The 19,075-nt window shown below is 54.0% G+C and overlaps 1 protein-coding gene across 1 annotated transcript in view; it reads right to left on the bottom strand.

The window, feature by feature from the left end:
* Nucleotides 1-518: 518 nt before the first annotated feature.
* The window catches only part of mpi (mannose phosphate isomerase), a 40,869-nt gene continuing 22,312 nt past the window's right edge, over nucleotides 519-19,075 (bottom strand). The window contains exons 3-6 of the mRNA XM_079583251.1: nucleotides 6,774-6,947; nucleotides 5,160-5,423; nucleotides 2,810-3,018; nucleotides 519-727 (exon numbers count right to left, since the gene is read on the bottom strand). Coding sequence (XP_079439377.1) covers nucleotides 527-727; nucleotides 2,810-3,018; nucleotides 5,160-5,423; nucleotides 6,774-6,947 — 848 coding nt within the window. The 3' untranslated portion in view covers nucleotides 519-526. The remainder of the gene's footprint in view (nucleotides 728-2,809; nucleotides 3,019-5,159; nucleotides 5,424-6,773; nucleotides 6,948-19,075) is intronic.

Genomic DNA, 19,075 nt, shown 5'->3' with positions numbered 1-19,075 from the left:
AACTCGTCACAGCTCAGGTAAGAACATATCTCAGTGTGGAAGAACGCTGGCCTGTTCCTTTAAAGTGGAGGATTCACTTACTAGCGGTGTGACGTCATGTTCATGCCCCTAAACTGAGGAAGAATCAGGGAGACGACAAAGTGCTACAGAAGCATTTATTACAGAGTGCAATTCACACAGCGCCACCTTCAGGTCGGGTCAGAACAGCAGCTTAGTGAAGATAATCCCACGATCACAGGGTCCAACGATCTACAGCTAAAATATACCAGAAAACCGTTTCATCATCGTTTACTTGACCTTAAGTCCCGCCTCTGGACCAATCAAACCATTCGATGCAGAACCGGGCACATTTTTACCAAATCGGCTTTACCCAAATCTAAAAGCTTCTCGAAAATGTGTCAAAATAGCAACAAAAATGAGACAAAAACAACGTGAGGAAAGATTCTGTAGATTTGGGTAAAGCTGAACTGGAGAAAATACACTTGGTTAAAGTGGGGGGGCCTCTCACAGGGGGGGGCGGGGCCTCTCACAGGAGGCAGCAGGCCCGGAACAGCTCCAGTGATGACGTCACCTCGAGGGGAAGGCTGTGATTGGCCGAGAGGAAGAGCACGGAGCCCCGCCTCAGAGTGATGTCATCGTGGCCGGGGCAGCGGGCGGAGCCGGACACGACCAATAGGATGCTGCCGCTGTCGAGGGCTGCCACGGTGTACGGCGCCCCCTCTGGCACCTGGAGGAACAACAGGAAACTCATTTTAAAATAATGGACTTTAGGACTCAGGTTTGTTTAATATAGTTATTTATTTATTTAGAGCAGGGTCTCAGACTCATGTGGACCAGGGGCCAAAAACCCAAACCCAGTGTGAGTCGGGGGCAACTGACGAAGCCTTTTATATGATTTAGCAACTTTTTATTGTTTGTTTTAATATAACTTAAAATAGACGGCACATCTGCACATGTTTAAGCTTCCAGAGGTTTCCAGACAAACATCTGCTGAGCTTCTACATCTGAAATGACAGACTTTTGGTTCAGCATCAGTGATGTTTCAGGCCCAGTTTGTGTCTGTAGTTTAGAGCAGAGACTGAGCTGATCATGATCATGAGCTCCAGCAGAAACATCAGCCTCGAACTGGTTTTTACTGTGTTCATCTTCAGTGACTCAGATAATAAACACATAATAAACACATAATAAACACATCCATGAATGTGTCGGACACTTTTCCATGAGCTCAGATTCACCTCATGTAAATAATGTGGAGTCACTGACCCCTGACCTCTGACCTCTGACCTTTCTCTGACCCACAGTTAGAACTGATGGGCTTATACTTTTACTGTCAGTGTTGCTGTAATGATTTGCAGTATTTTAATTAGGGATGCACGATAATATCGGCCGCCAATAATTATCGGCATTTTGGCGCCATCCCCGATAAAGCCGATAAGAAATAACTAGGCCCGATAATTAGGCCTGATAACTATGAGCTCAAATGACATTGAGTCTGCGGCTCCAGCTCGCGGCCTTTCCCTCTCTGCGCCGCTCGTCCTGCAGCCCGGAGCTGCTGCAGACTCAGGACAGCACGTTTACAGCAGCAGATACACGCTCTGGCCGACTTCTGCACGGCTTTAGCTGAAAAACACCACGAGTTTTCCAGAGAAACAGCTGTGCAGGCGCTCACGTGAAGGAAGAGTTTTTAGACTTTTTACATCGAAGTCACTTCAACATTAGCACCGCAACAACATGAGAAAAAGACGAGGAAATGTGAACCTCTGACCCTGCAGACCCGCTCACGTGAGTTACTGGAACAGAGCGAGGCCTAAACACATGAATTATCTTTGTATTTCTGATCAAATAAACACGACAGCCCCGAGACTGAAGCGCTGTGAACGAGAGGAGTTTAACATTGATGAAATGAGCCTCGTCACAGATGCATAAATGATCCAGTGCAGGAGAGAGTCTGGTTTTTGTGCTGTAGGATCAGATTATTAGTCAGAAACTGTCACAGATTTGGCATCACTTCTCTCTCATGTCAGAGACGCCTCGAGACTCAGTGAAATACTGTAATACTGTCTATGTTCCAGTGTTGTAAATAAGAATTCATTAGTATGATGTCAACAAAAGGAAGTAGGAAGGAAGTAGTAGTGGTAATATTATTCTTTTTCTTTAATAAGATGTGACACAGATGAGCAGAGTCAGACCTGCTCAGATGATGAAACTGTAAAAACCAGAGCTTTAGAAAAAGGTGAGACTCAAACCCACAGATTTATATTTAAACTTGTATGTCGCTTGGCAGAGTTAATACATTTTGGGCAGAACTGTTACACTGAGTTCTTGTCACAAAATAAAGTGCAAATATATAAACAGAATTATCGGTATCGGTTCAGATCGGCATCACTAGTTTTAATACATTTCCATATTCTGTGTTTTTAATGTAACTATGGATCGTGTGTTCGCACGTGTTCCTTAATAAAGATTAAACTCATTGTCCTGATGATGTAGCTCTGAGAGAAAAGGCTCCTCACTTTACTGACGCTTTTCATAATAAGAATAAAAACATTTCATTTGTGACGCACTCAGAATCTCAGCCTTTTTTTGTTTCTCTGTTGAAAAAAGTCGTGTTTTTTTCGATTTTATTTGAACGATTTGAAACTTCTGCTGTAAAGACATGAACCTGTGTCGGGTCATTCTGAATAATGGATCGATTTAAAAGTATGGTTTTATATTTGTCATTTATTTTGGATCTGACTCAAAATGGCGTCACATTTGCCTCGGAGGTCGGGCTCTTTAATCCCCGCCGTCGCCCCCTGGTGGCTCATACCTGGATCCTGATGACGGAGAAGTCGTCGATGGGCGGGTCGTACAGCGTGGCGTTGGGATCGTGGTCGTCACGGCGACAGGGGAACAGTTTGGAGTGGGCAGGGCCTGGGCTGTAGTCCAGCATCGAGCAGAGAGTCTCCACGTCCAGGAACTTCGGCGTCAGACCCGCCCGGACCGTGTTATCGCTGCACGCCATCACCTCCACGCAATCTGAGAGGGGGCGGGGTCAGAGAGGGGGGCGGGGTCAGAGAGAGGGGCGGGATCAGAGAGAGGGGCGGGGTCAGAGAGGGGGCGGGGTCAGAGAGGGGGGCGGGGTCAGAGGGGCGGGGTCAGAGAGAGAGAGGAGTCAGAGAGAGAGAGGGGAGTCAGAGAGAGAGGCGGGGTCAGAGAGAGAGAGAGGAGTCAGAGAGGGGGGCGGGGTCAGAGAGGGGGGCGGGGTCAGAGAGGGGGGCGGGGTCAGAGAGAGAGGAGGGGGCAGAGAGAGAGAGGAGTCAGAGAGAGAGAGAGGTCAGAGAGAGAGGAGTCAGAGAGAGAGGAGTCAGAGAGATGGGTGGGGGTGAAAAAGCGTCTCCCGAATTCCTCACATAAGTAGCTCCTTTGTCCTTATCTTAGCTCGGCTCAGGGTGGGCGGGGCTTACCTCCGCTCAGGTAGGCGGGGCTTACCTCCGCTCAGGTAGGCGGGGCTTACCTCCGCTCAGGTAGGCGGGGCTTACCTCGGCTCGGGGGGGCGGGGCTTACCTCCGCTCAGGTAGGCGGGGCTTACCTCGGCTAGGGGGGGGGCGGGGCTTACCTCCGCTCAGGTAGGCGGGGCTTACCTCGGCTCAGGTAGGCGGGGCTTACCTCCGCTCAGGTAGGCGGGGCTTACCTCGGCTCAGGTAGGCGGGGCTTACCTCGGCTAGGGGGGGGGCGGGGCTTACCTCCGCTCAGGTAGGCGGGGCTTACCTCGGCTCAGGTAGGCGGGGCTTACCTCGGCTAGGGGGGGGGCGGGGCTTACCTCCGCTCGGGTAGGCGAGGCTTACCTCCGCTCGGGTAGGCGGGGCTTACCTCCGCTCAGGTAGGCGGGGCTTACCTCGGCTCAGGTAGGCGGGGCTTACCTCCGCTCAGGTAGGCGGGGCTTACCTCCGCTCAGGTAGGCGGGGCTTACCTCCGCTCAGGTAGGCGGGGCTTACCTCCGTTCAGGTAGGCGGGGCTTACCTCCGCTCAGGTAGGCGGGGCTTACCTCCGTTCAGGTAGGCGGGGCTTACCTCCGCTCAGGTAGGCGGGGCTTACCTCCGCTCGGGGCGGGGCTTACCTCCGCTCAGGTAGGCGGGGCTTACCTCCGCTCAGGTAGGCGGGGCTTACCTCCGCTCAGGTAGGCGGGGCTTACCTCCGCTCGGGGCGGGGCTTACCTCCGCTCAGGTAGGCGGGGCTTACCTCCGCTCGGGGCGGGGCTTACCTCCGCTCAGGTAGGCGGGGCTTACCTCCGCTCAGGTAGGCGGGGCTTACCTCCGCTCAGGTAGGCGGGGCTTACCTCCGCTCAGGTAGGCGGGGCTTACCTCCGCTCAGGTAGGCGGGGCTTACCTCCGCTCAGGTAGGCGGGGCTTACCTCCGCTCAGGTAGGCGGGGCTTACCTCCGCTCAGGTAGGCGGGGCTTACCTCCGCTCAGGTAGGCGGGGCTTACCTCCGCTCGGGGCGGGGCTTACCTCCGCTCAGGTAGGCGGGGCTTACCTCCGCTCAGGTAGGCGGGGCTTACCTCCGCTCAGGTAGGCGGGGCTTACCTCCGCTCAGGTAGGCGGGGCTTACCTCCGCTCAGGTAGGCGGGGCTTACCTCCGCTCAGGTAGGCGGGGCTTACCTCCGCTCAGGTAGGCGGGGCTTACCTCCGCTCAGGTAGGCGGGGCTTACCTCCGCTCAGGTGGGCGGGGCTTACCTCCGCTCAGGTAGGCGGGGCTTACCTCCGCTCGGGGCGGGGCTTACCTCCGCTCGGGGCGGGGCTTACCTCCGCTCAGGTAGGCGGGGCTTACCTCCGCTCAGGTAGGCGGGGCTTACCTCCGCTCAGGTAGGCGGGGCTTACCTCCGCTCAGGTAGGCGGGGCTTACCTCCGCTCAGGTAGGCGGGGCTTACCTCCACTCGGGGCGGGGCTTACCTCCACTCAGGTAGGCGGGGCTTACCTCGGCTCGGGGGGGGCGGGGCTTACCTCCGCTCAGGTAGGCGGGGCTTACCTACGCTCAGGGTGGGCGGGGCTTACCTCCGCTCAGGTAGGCGGGGCTTACCTCCGCTCAGGTAGGCGGGGCTTACCTCCGCTCAGGTAGGCGGGGCTTACCTCCGCTCAGGGTGGGCGGGGCTTACCTCCGCTCAGGTAGGCGGGGCTTACCTCCGCTCAGGTAGGCGTGGATCTCGTTCGCCCGGAGGAACATGGCTTGTCCCGGCTGAAGCTCCACCAGGTTCAGGAAGAAGATGCAGAAGCAGCCGATGTCTCCAGGAAACTGAGCGTGAAGATCCAGGAGCAGCTTCTTCACCGGGGACACGCCCTCAGACACGCCCTCACCTGGAGACACGCCCTCACCTGGAGACACGCCCTCACCTGGAGACACGCCCTCACCTGGAGACACGCCCTCACCTGGAGACACGCCCTCACCTGGAGACACAGACAGGTGAGAGAGATACAGGTGAGACACGCCCTCACCTGGAGACACGCCCTCACCTGGAGAGACAGACAGGTGCTAATTTTCTGTACTGTTTCTCTCCAAACGTCAGTAAATGATCCGCTGATGCTAACTAGCATAGCCACTTTAGCATAGGGGCCTCTGATGCTAACTATCATAGCCACTTTAGCATAGGGACCTCTGATGCTAACTATCATAGCCACTTTAGCATAGGGACCTCTGATGCTAACTATCATAGCCACTTTAGCATAGGGACCTCTGATGCTAACTATCATAGCCACTTTAGCATAGGGACCTCTGATGCTAACTATCATAGCCACTTTAGCATAGGGGCCTCTGATGCTAACTATCATAGCCACTTTAGCATAGGGACCTCTGATGCTAACTATCATAGCCACTTTAGCATAGGGACCTCTGATGCTAACTATCATAGCCACTTTAGCATAGGGACCTCTGATGCTAACTATCATAGCCACTTTAGCATAAGGACCTCTGATGCTAACTATCATAGCCACTTTAGCATAGGGACCTCTGATGCTAACTATCATAGCCACTTTAGCATAGGGACCTCTGATGCTAACTATCATAGCCACTTTAGCATAGGGACCTCTGATGCTAACTATCATAGCCACTTTAGCATAGGGACCTCTGATGCTAACTATCATAGCCACTTTAGCATAGGGGCCTCTGATGCTAACTATCATAGCCACTTTAGCATAGGGACCTCTGATGCTAACTATCATAGCCACTTTAGCATAGGGACCTCTGATGCTAACTATCATAGCCACTTTAGCATAGGGACCTCTGATGCTAACTATCATAGCCACTTTAGCATAAGGACCTCTGATGCTAACTATCATAGCCACTTTAGCATAAGGACCTCTGATGCTAACTATCATAGCCACTTTAGCATAGGGATGTCTTTGTTTGGACACTTTGTTGTTGTTGGACACTAGGGGGCGACATGCACTTTTGTTTGGCCTGCACTCCACCAGTAACTTTAAAGAAGAAGAAAAACAGCTGTTGGTGATGTCACTTCCCCTTTCCCTGTTTAAGGACGGACGGATTGTTCAAATGCAGCTGAAGCTCTAGTTCCAGAACTGCACAGATCTAACAGTCGACCATGAAAGGTGAAGGAGTTAGTTATAGTGTTAGAGCTTAGAGGCTGTGATGTGATGGTTTCAGATTGAGCCAGAGTCTCCCCCCTGTGGGCGGAGTCTCACCCCTGTGGGCGGAGTCTCCCCCCTGTGGGCGGAGTCTCACCCCTGTGGGCGGAGTCTCACCCTGTGGGCGGAGCCTCACCCCTGTGGGCGGAGTCTCACCTCTGAGCCTCTGCTCCAGTCTCCTCAGCTGCGTCTGAACGTCGTCTCTGTTGCTCCTCATCATTCGACTGAAGCAGTTCTTCAGATTCACTCGAGTCTGATCCGGGTCTGAAGCTCCAGACCTCAGGTCCTGGACCGAGTCTGGACCCACCAGGGCCAGGAGCTCCGGCACGTCTGAGGAGATACAGGAGACATGAGGAGACATGAGGAGACATGAGGAGACATGAGGAGACATGAGGAGACATGAGGAGACATGAGGAGACATGAGGAGATACAGGAGACATGAGGAGACATGAGGAGATACAGGAGACATGAGGAGACATGAGGAGACATGAGGAGACATGAGGAGACATGAGGAGATACAGGAGACATGAGGAGACATGAGGAGACATGAGGAGATACAGGAGACATGAGGAGACATGAGGAGACATGAGGAGACATGAGGAGACATGAGGAGATACAGGAGACATGAGGAGACATGAGGAGACATGAGGAGACATGAGGAGACGTGAGGAGACGTGAGGAGACGTGAGGAGACGTGAGGAGACATGAGGAGAGGTGAGGAGACATGAGGAGACGTGAGGAGACGTGAGGAGACGTGAGGAGACGTGAGGAGACATGAGGAGATACAGGAGACATGAGGAGACATGAGGAGACATGAGGAGACATGAGGAGACATGAGGAGACATGAGGAGACATGAGGAGACATGAGGAGATACAGGAGACATGAGGAGACATGAGGAGACATGAGGAGATACAGGAGACATGAGGAGACATGAGGAGACATGAGGAGACATGAGGAGACATGAGGAGACATGAGGAGACGTGAGGAGACGTGAGGAGACGTGAGGAGACGTGAGGAGACGTGAGGAGACATGAGGAGACATGAGGAGACGTGAGGAGACGTGAGGAGACGTGAGGAGACGTGAGGAGACATGAGGAGACATGAGGAGACGTGAGGAGACGTGAGGAGACGTGAGGAGACGTGAGGAGACGTGAGGAGACGTGAGGAGACGTGAGGAGACGTGAGGAGACATGAGGAGACATGAGGAGACGTGAGGAGACGTGAGGAGACGTGAGGAGACATGAGGAGACGTGAGGAGACGTGAGGAGACATGAGGAGACATGAGGAGACATGAGGAGACATGAGGAGACATGAGGAGACGTGAGGAGACGTGAGGAGACGTGAGGAGACGTGAGGAGACGTGAGGAGACGTGAGGAGACGTGAGGAGACGTGAGGAGACGTGAGGAGACGTGAGGAGACGTGAGGAGACGTGAGGAGACGTGAGGAGACGTGAGGAGACGTGAGGAGACATGAGGAGACATGAGGAGACGTGAGGAGACGTGAGGAGACGTGAGGAGACGTGAGGAGACGTGAGGAGACGTGAGGAGACGTGAGGAGACGTGAGGAGACATGAGGAGACATGAGGAGACGTGAGGAGACGTGAGGAGACGTGAGGAGACATGAGGAGACATGAGGAGACATGAGGAGACGTGAGGAGACGTGAGGAGACGTGAGGAGACGTGAGGAGACATGAGGAGATACAGGAGACATGAGGAGACATGAGGAGACATGAGGAGATACAGGAGACATGAGGAGACATGAGGAGACATGAGGAGACATGAGGAGACATGAGGAGATACAGGAGACATGAGGAGACATGAGGAGACATGAGGAGACATGAGGAGACGTGAGGAGACGTGAGGAGACGTGAGGAGACGTGAGGAGACATGAGGAGAGGTGAGGAGACGTGAGGAGACGTGAGGAGACGTGAGGAGACGTGAGGAGACGTGAGGAGACATGAGGAGACGTGAGGAGACATGAGGAGACGTGAGGAGACGTGAGGAGACATGAGGAGATACAGGAGACGTGAGGAGACATGAGGAGACGTGAGGAGACATGAGGAGACATGAGGAGACGTGAGGAGACATGAGGAGACGTGAGGAGACATGAGGAGACGTGAGGAGACATGAGGAGACATGAGGAGACGTGAGGAGACATGAGGAGACGTGAGGAGACATGAGGAGACATGAGGAGACGTGAGGAGACATGAGGAGACGTGAGGAGACATGAGGAGACATGAGGAGACGTGAGGAGACATGAGGAGACGTGAGGAGACATGAGGAGACGTGAGGAGACGTGAGGAGACATGAGGAGACGTGAGGAGACATGAGGAGACGTGAGGAGACATGAGGAGACATGAGGAGACGTGAGGAGACATGAGGAGACGTGAGGAGACATGAGGAGATACAGGAGACATGAGGAGACGTGAGGAGACATGAGGAGACATGAGGAGACGTGAGGAGACATGAGGAGACGTGAGGAGACGTGAGGAGACATGAGGAGACGTGAGGAGACGTGAGGAGACGTGAGGAGACGTGAGGAGACGTGAGGAGACATGAGGAGATACAGGAGACATGAGGAGACGTGAGGAGACATGAGGAGACGTGAGGAGACATGAGGAGATACAGGAGACATGAGGAGACGTGAGGAGACATGAGGAGACATGAGGAGACATGAGGAGACGTGAGGAGACGTGAGGAGACGTGAGGAGACATGAGGAGACGTGAGGAGACGTGAGGAGACGTGAGGAGACGTGAGGAGACGTGAGGAGACATGAGGAGACGTGAGGAGACATGAGGAGATACAGGAGACATGAGGAGACATGAGGAGACATGAGGAGACATGAGGAGACGTGAGGAGACGTGAGGAGACGTGAGGAGACATGAGGAGACATGAGGAGACGTGAGGAGACGTGAGGAGACGTGAGGAGACGTGAGGAGACGTGAGGAGACATGAGGAGATACAGGAGACATGAGGAGACGTGAGGAGACATGAGGAGACGTGAGGAGACATGAGGAGATACAGGAGACATGAGGAGACGTGAGGAGACATGAGGAGACATGAGGAGACATGAGGAGACGTGAGGAGACGTGAGGAGACGTGAGGAGACGTGAGGAGACGTGAGGAGACGTGAGGAGATACAGGAGACTACAGGAGACATGAGGAGACATGAGGAGACATGAGGAGACATGAGGAGACGTGAGGAGACATGAGGAGATACAGGAGACATGAGGAGACATGAGGAGACGTGAGGAGACATGAGGAGACATGAGGAGATACAGGAGACGTGAGGAGACGTGAGGAGACATGAGGAGACATGAGGAGACGTGAGGAGACATGAGGAGACATGAGGAGACATGAGGAGACGTGAGGAGACGTGAGGAGACATGAGGAGACGTGAGGAGACATGAGGAGACATGAGGAGACATGAGGAGACGTGAGGAGACATGAGGAGACGTGAGGAGACATGAGGAGACGTGAGGAGACGTGAGGAGACGTGAGGAGACGTGAGGAGACGTGAGGAGACGTGAGGAGACGTGAGGAGACGTGAGGAGACGTGAGGAGACGTGAGGAGACGTGAGGAGACGTGAGGAGACGTGAGGAGACGTGAGGAGACATGAGGAGACATGAGGAGACGTGAGGAGACATGAGGAGACGTGAGGAGACGTGAGGAGACATGAGGAGACATGAGGAGACATGAGGAGACGTGAGGAGACGTGAGGAGACGTGAGGAGACGTGAGGAGACGTGAGGAGACGTGAGGAGACGTGAGGAGACGTGAGGAGACGTGAGGAGACATGAGGAGACGTGAGGAGACATGAGGAGACGTGAGGAGACATGAGGAGACGTGAGGAGACATGAGGAGACGTGAGGAGACGTGAGGAGACGTGAGGAGACGTGAGGAGATACAGGAGACATGAGGAGACATGAGGAGACATGAGGAGACGTGAGGAGACGTGAGGAGACGTGAGGAGATACAGGAGACATGAGGAGACATGAGGAGACATGAGGAGACATGAGGAGACGTGAGGAGACATGAGGAGACATGAGGAGACGTGAGGAGACGTGAGGAGACATGAGGAGATACAGGAGACGTGAGGAGACATGAGGAGACGTGAGGAGACGTGAGGAGACGTGAGGAGACGTGAGGAGACGTGAGGAGACGTGAGGAGACATGAGGAGACGTGAGGAGACGTGAGGAGACATGAGGAGACATGAGGAGATACAGGAGACGTGAGGAGACATGAGGAGACATGAGGAGACATGAGGAGACGTGAGGAGACGTGAGGAGACGTGAGGAGACGTGAGGAGACGTGAGGAGACGTGAGGAGACGTGAGGAGACGTGAGGAGACGTGAGGAGACGTGAGGAGACGTGAGGAGATACAGGAGACATGAGGAGACATGAGGAGACATGAGGAGACATGAGGAGACGTGAGGAGACATGAGGAGACGTGAGGAGACATGAGGAGACGTGAGGAGACGTGAGGAGACGTGAGGAGATACAGGAGACATGAGGAGACATGAGGAGACGTGAGGAGACGTGAGGAGACGTGAGGAGATACAGGAGACATGAGGAGACGTGAGGAGACGTGAGGAGACATGAGGAGACGTGAGGAGATACAGGAGACATGAGGAGACATGAGGAGACGTGAGGAGACGTGAGGAGACATGAGGAGATACAGGAGACGTGAGGAGACATGAGGAGACGTGAGGAGACGTGAGGAGACGTGAGGAGACGTGAGGAGACGTGAGGAGACGTGAGGAGACGTGAGGAGACATGAGGAGATACAGGAGACGTGAGGAGACATGAGGAGACATGAGGAGACGTGAGGAGACGTGAGGAGACGTGAGGAGACATGAGGAGACGTGAGGAGACGTGAGGAGACGTGAGGAGACGTGAGGAGACGTGAGGAGACGTGAGGAGACGTGAGGAGACGTGAGGAGACGTGAGGAGACGTGAGGAGACGTGAGGAGACGTGAGGAGACGTGAGGAGACGTGAGGAGACGTGAGGAGACGTGAGGAGACGTGAGGAGACGTGAGGAGACGTGAGGAGACGTGAGGAGACGTGAGGAGACGTGAGGAGACGTGAGGAGACGTGAGGAGACGTGAGGAGACGTGAGGAGACATGAGGAGACATGAGGAGACGTGAGGAGACGTGAGGAGACGTGAGGAGACGTGAGGAGACATGAGGAGACGTGAGGAGATACAGGAGACATGAGGAGACATGAGGAGACATGAGGAGACGTGAGGAGACGTGAGGAGACGTGAGGAGACGTGAGGAGACATGAGGAGACGTGAGGAGATACAGGAGACATGAGGAGACGTGAGGAGACGTGAGGAGACGTGAGGAGACGTGAGGAGACGTGAGGAGACGTGAGGAGACATGAGGAGACATGAGGAGACGTGAGGAGACATGAGGAGACATGAGGAGACGTGAGGAGACGTGAGGAGACGTGAGGAGACGTGAGGAGACATGAGGAGACGTGAGGAGACGTGAGGAGACGTGAGGAGACGTGAGGAGACGTGAGGAGACATGAGGAGACATGAGGAGACGTGAGGAGACGTGAGGAGACGTGAGGAGACGTGAGGAGACATGAGGAGACGTGAGGAGATACAGGAGACATGAGGAGACATGAGGAGACATGAGGAGACATGAGGAGACGTGAGGAGACGTGAGGAGACGTGAGGAGACGTGAGGAGACATGAGGAGACGTGAGGAGACATGAGGAGACATGAGGAGACATGAGGAGACGTGAGGAGACGTGAGGAGACGTGAGGAGACGTGAGGAGACGTGAGGAGACGTGAGGAGACGTGAGGAGACGTGAGGAGACGTGAGGAGACGTGAGGAGACGTGAGGAGACGTGAGGAGACGTGAGGAGACATGAGGAGACATGAGGAGACATGAGGAGACATGAGGAGACATGAGGAGACATGAGGAGACATGAGGAGACGTGAGGAGACGTGAGGAGACATGAGGAGACATGAGGAGATACAGGAGACATGAGGAGACATGAGGAGATACAGGAGACATGAGGAGACGTGAGGAGACGTGAGGAGACATGAGGAGACATGAGGAGATACAGGAGACATGAGGAGACATGAGGAGACGTGAGGAGACGTGAGGAGACGTGAGGAGACGTGAGGAGACGTGAGGAGACGTGAGGAGACATGAGGAGACGTGAGGAGACATGAGGAGACGTGAGGAGACGTGAGGAGACATGAGGAGACGTGAGGAGATACAGGAGACATGAGGAGACGTGAGGAGATACAGGAGACATGAGGAGACGTGAGGAGACGTGAGGAGACGTGAGGAGACGTGAGGAGACATGAGGAGACGTGAGGAGACGTGAGGAGACGTGAGGAGACATGAGGAGACATGAGGAGACATGAGGAGACGTGAGGAGACGTGAGGAGACGTGAGGAGACATGAGGAGACATGAGGAGACATGAGGAGACGTGAGGAGACGTGAGGAGACGTGAGGAGACGTGAGGAGACATGAGGAGATACAGGAGACATGAGGAGACATGAGGAGACATGAGGAGACGTGAGGAGACATGAGGAGACATGAGGAGACATGAGGAGACATGAGGAGACATGAGGAGACATGAGGAGATACAGGAGACGTGAGGAGACGTGAGGAGACGTGAGGAGATACAGGAGACATGAGGAGACATGAGGAGACATGAGGAGACGTGAGGAGACGTGAGGAGACATGAGGAGACATGAGGAGACATGAGGAGATACAGGAGACATGAGGAGACATGAGGAGACATGAGGAGATACAGGAGACATGAGGAGACGTGAGGAGACGTGAGGAGATACAGGAGACATGAGGAGACATGAGGAGACATGAGGAGACGTGAGGAGACGTGAGGAGACATGAGGAGACGTGAGGAGACGTGAGGAGACGTGAGGAGACATGAGGAGACATGAGGAGACATGAGGAGACATGAGGAGATACAGGAGACGTGAGGAGACATGAGGAGACATGAGGAGACATGAGGAGACATGAGGAGACATGAGGAGACATGAGGAGATACAGGAGACGTGAGGAGACATGAGGAGACATGAGGAGACATGAGGAGACATGAGGAGACATGAGGAGATACAGGAGACGTGAGGAGACATGAGGAGATACAGGAGACATGAGGAGACATGAGGAGACATGAGGAGACATGAGGAGACATGAGGAGACATGAGGAGACATGAGGAGACGTGAGGAGATACAGGAGACATGAGGAGACATGAGGAGACATGAGGAGACATGAGGAGACATGAGGAGACATGAGGAGACATGAGGAGATACAGGAGACGTGAGGAGACATGAGGAGACATGAGGAGACATGAGGAGACATGAGGAGATACAGGAGACGTGAGGAGACATGAGGAGATACAGGAGACATGAGGAGACATGAGGAGACATGAGGAGATACAGGAGACGTGAGGAGACATGAGGAGATACAGGAGACATGAGGAGACATGAGGAGATACAGGAGACATGAGGAGACATGAGGAGATACAGGAGACATGAGGAGACATGAGGAGATACAGGAGACGTGAGGAGACATGAGGAGACATGAGGAGACATGAGGAGACATGAGGAGATACAGGAGACATGAGGAGACATGAGGAGATACAGGAGACATGAGGAGATACAGGAGACATGAGGAGACATGAGGAGACATGAGGAGACATGAGGAGATACAGGAGACGTGAGGAGACATGAGGAGACATGAGGAGACATGAGGAGACATGAGGAGACATGAGGAGACATGAGGAGATACAGGAGACGTGAGGAGACATGAGGAGATACAGGAGACATGAGGAGACATGAGGAGACATGAGGAGATACAGGAGACGTGAGGAGACATGAGGAGACATGAGGAGACATGAGGAGACGTGAGGAGACATGAGGAGACATGAGGAGACATGAGGAGATACAGGAGACATGAGGAGATACAGGAGACATGAGGAGACATGAGGAGACATGAGGAGACATGAGGAGATACAGGAGACGTGAGGAGACATGAGGAGACATGAGGAGACGTGAGGAGACATGAGGAGACATGAGGAGATACAGGAGACATGAGGAGACATGAGGAGACATGAGGAGATACAGGAGACATGAGGAGACATGAGGAGATACAGGAGACATGAGGAGACATGAGGAGACATGAGGAGACATGAGGAGATACAGGAGACATGAGGAGACATGAGGAGATACAGGAGACATGAGGAGACATGAGGAGATACAGGAGACATGAGGAGACGTGAGGAGACATGAGGAGACGTGAGGAGACGTGAGGAGACGTGAGGAGACATGAGGAGACATGAGGAGACATGAGGAGACATGAGGAGACGTGAGGAGACGTGAGGAGACATGAGGAGACGTGAGGAGACGTGAGGAGACATGAGGAGACGTGAGGAGACATGAGGAGACATGAGGAGACGTGAGGAGATACAGGAGACATGAGGAGACATGAGGAGACGTGAGGAGACGTGAGGAGACATGAGGAGACGTGAGGAGACGTGAGGAGATACAGGAGACATGAGGAGACATGAGGAGACGTGAGGAGACGTGAGGAGACATGAGGAGACATGAGGAGACGTGAGGAGACATGAGGAGACGTGAGGAGACGTGAGGAGACGTGAGGAGACATGAGGAGACGTGAGGAGACATGAGGAGACATGAGGAGACATGAGGAGATACAGGAGACATGAGGAGACATGAGGAGACGTGAGGAGACGTGAGGAGACATGAGGAGACGTGAGGAGACGTGAGGAGACGTGAGGAGATACAGGAGACATGAGGAGACATGAGGAGACGTGAGGAGACGTGAGGAGACATGAGGAGACGTGAGGAGACGTGAGGAGACGTGAGGAGACGTGAGGAGACGTGAGGAGACATGAGGAGACGTGAGGAGACGTGAGGAGACGTGAGGAGACGTGAGGAGACATGAGGAGACGTGAGGAGACATGAGGAGACGTGAGGAGACATGAGGAGACGTGAGGAGACATGAGGAGACGTGAGGAGACATGAGGAGACGTGAGGAGACGTGAGGAGACGTGAGGAGACATGAGGAGACGTGAGGAGACATGAGGAGACATGAGGAGACGTGAGGAGACGTGAGGAGACATGAGGAGACGTGAGGAGACGTGAGGAGACGTGAGGAGACGTGAGGAGACGTGAGGAGACATGAGGAGACGTGAGGAGACGTGAGGAGACGTGAGGAGACGTGAGGAGACATGAGGAGACGTGAGGAGACATGAGGAGACGTGAGGAGACATGAGGAGACGTGAGGAGACATGAGGAGACATGAGGAGACGTGAGGAGACGTGAGGAGACGTGAGGAGACATGAGGAGACATGAGGAGATACAGGAGACATGAGGAGACATGAGGAGATACAGGAGACATGAGGAGACATGAGGAGACATGAGGAGATACAGGAGACATGAGGAGACATGAGGAGACGTGAGGAGACGTGAGGAGACGTGAGGAGACATGAGGAGACATGAGGAGACATGAGGAGACGTGAGGAGACGTGAGGAGACATGAGGAGACGTGAGGAGACATGAGGAGACATGAGGAGACATGAGGAGATACAGGAGACATGAGGAGACGTGAGGAGACGTGAGGAGACATGAGGAGACGTGAGGAGACGTGAGGAGACGTGAGGAGACGTGAGGAGACATGAGGAGACATGAGGAGACATGAGGAGACGTGAGGAGACGTGAGGAGACGTGAGGAGACATGAGGAGACATGAGGAGACGTGAGGAGACGTGAGGAGACATGAGGAGACATGAGGAGATACAGGAGACATGAGGAGACATGAGGAGATACAGGAGACATGAGGAGACATGAGGAGACATGAGGAGATACAGGAGACATGAGGAGACATGAGGAGACGTGAGGAGACGTGAGGAGACGTGAGGAGACGTGAGGAGACATGAGGAGACATGAGGAGACATGAGGAGACGTGAGGAGACGTGAGGAGACATGAGGAGACATGAGGAGACGTGAGGAGACATGAGGAGACGTGAGGAGACGTGAGGAGACATGAGGAGACATGAGGAGACGTGAGGAGACGTGAGGAGACGTGAGGAGACGTGAGGAGACGTGAGGAGACGTGAGGAGACATGAGGAGACGTGAGGAGACATGAGGAGACGTGAGGAGACGTGAGGAGACATGAGGAGACATGAGGAGATACAGGAGACATGAGGAGACATGAGGAGACGTGAGGAGACATGAGGAGACGTGAGGAGACGTGAGGAGACGTGAGGAGACATGAGGAGACGTGAGGAGACGTGAGGAGACATGAGGAGACATGAGGAGACATGAGGAGATACAGGAGACATGAGGAGACGTGAGGAGACATGAGGAGACATGAGGAGACATGAGGAGATACAGGAGACATGAGGAGACGTGAGGAGACATGAGGAGACGTGAGGAGACATGAGGAGACATGAGGAGACGTGAGGAGACGTGAGGAGACATGAGGAGACATGAGGAGACATGAGGAGATACAGGAGACATGAGGAGACATGAGGAGATACAGGAGACATGAGGAGACATGAGGAGATACGAGGAGACATGAGGAGACATGAGGAGATACAGGAGACATGAGGAGACATGAGGAGACGTGAGGAGACATGAGGAGACATGAGGAGACATGAGGAGATACAGGAGACATGAGGAGACGTGAGGAGACATGAGGAGACGTGAGGAGACATGAGGAGACGTGAGGAGACGTGAGGAGACATGAGGAGACATGAGGAGACATGAGGAGATACAGGAGACATGAGGAGACATGAGGAGACGTGAGGAGACGTGAGGAGACATGAGGAGACATGAGGAGATACAGGAGACATGAGGAGACATGAGGAGACATGAGGAGACATGAGGAGATACAGGAGACATGAGGAGACGTGAGGAGACATGAGGAGACGTGAGGAGACATGAGGAGACATGAGGAGATACAGGAGACGTGAGGAGACGTGAGGAGACGTGAGGAGACGTGAGGAGACGTGAGGAGATACAGGAGACGTGAGGAGACGTGAGGAGACGTGAGGAGACGTGAGGAGACGTGAGGAGACGTGAGGAGACATGAGGAGACGTGAGGAGACATGAGGAGACATGAGGAGACGTGAGGAGACGTGAGGAGACGTGAGGAGACATGAGGAGACATGAGGAGACGTGAGGAGACATGAGGAGACGTGAGGAGACATGAGGAGACATGAGGAGATACAGGAGACGTGAGGAGACGTGAGGAGACATGAGGAGACGTGAGGAGACATGAGGAGACGTGAGGAGACATGAGGAGACATGAGGAGACATGAGGAGACGTGAGGAGACATGAGGAGACGTGAGGAGACGTGAGGAGACGTGAGGAGACATGAGGAGACGTGAGGAGACATGAGGAGATACAGGAGACGTGAGGAGACGTGAGGAGACATGAGGAGACGTGAGGAGATACAGGAGACGTGAGGAGACGTGAGGAGACATGAGGAGACGTGAGGAGACATGAGGAGACGTGAGGAGACATGAGGAGACGTGAGGAGATACAGGAGACGTGAGGAGACATGAGGAGACATGAGGAGACGTGAGGAGACATGAGGAGACATGAGGAGACGTGAGGAGACGTGAGGAGACATGAGGAGACGTGAGGAGACATGAGGAGACGTGAGGAGATACAGGAGACGTGAGGAGACATGAGGAGACATGAGGAGACGTGAGGAGACGTGAGGAGACGTGAGGAGACGTGAGGAGACGTGAGGAGACGTGAGGAGACATGAGGAGACGTGAGGAGACGTGAGGAGACATGAGGAGACATGAGGAGACGTGAGGAGACATGAGGAGACGTGAGGAGATACAGGAGACATGAGGAGACGTGAGGAGACATGAGGAGACGTGAGGAGACATGAGGAGACGTGAGGAGACGTGAGGAGACGTGAGGAGACGTGAGGAGACGTGAGGAGACGTGAGGAGACATGAGGAGACGTGAGGAGACGTGAGGAGACGTGAGGAGACGTGAGGAGACGTGAGGAGACATGAGGAGACGTGAGGAGACGTGAGGAGACGTGAGGAGACATGAGGAGACATGAGGAGACGTGAGGAGACATGAGGAGACATGAGGAGACATGAGGAGACATGAGGAGACATGAGGAGACGTGAGGAGACATGAGGAGACATGAGGAGACATGAGGAGACATGAGGAGACATGAGGAGACGTGAGGAGATACAGGAGACGTGAGGAGACGTGAGGAGACGTGAGGAGACATGAGGAGACATGAGGAGACATGAGGAGACATGAGGAGACATGAGGAGACATGAGGAGACATGAGGAGACATGAGGAGACGTGAGGAGAGGTGAGGAGACGTGAGGAGACATGAGGAGACATGAGGAGACATGAGGAGATACAGGAGACATGAGGAGACATGAGGAGACGTGA

Source organism: Gobius niger, assembly GCF_951799975.1.
Source record: "Gobius niger genome assembly, contig: SCAFFOLD_41, whole genome shotgun sequence".
Lineage (NCBI taxonomy): Eukaryota > Metazoa > Chordata > Actinopteri > Gobiiformes > Gobiidae > Gobius > Gobius niger.
The sequence above is the reverse complement of the archived record's forward strand: the minus strand, read 5'-3'. Positions and strand labels throughout refer to the sequence as shown.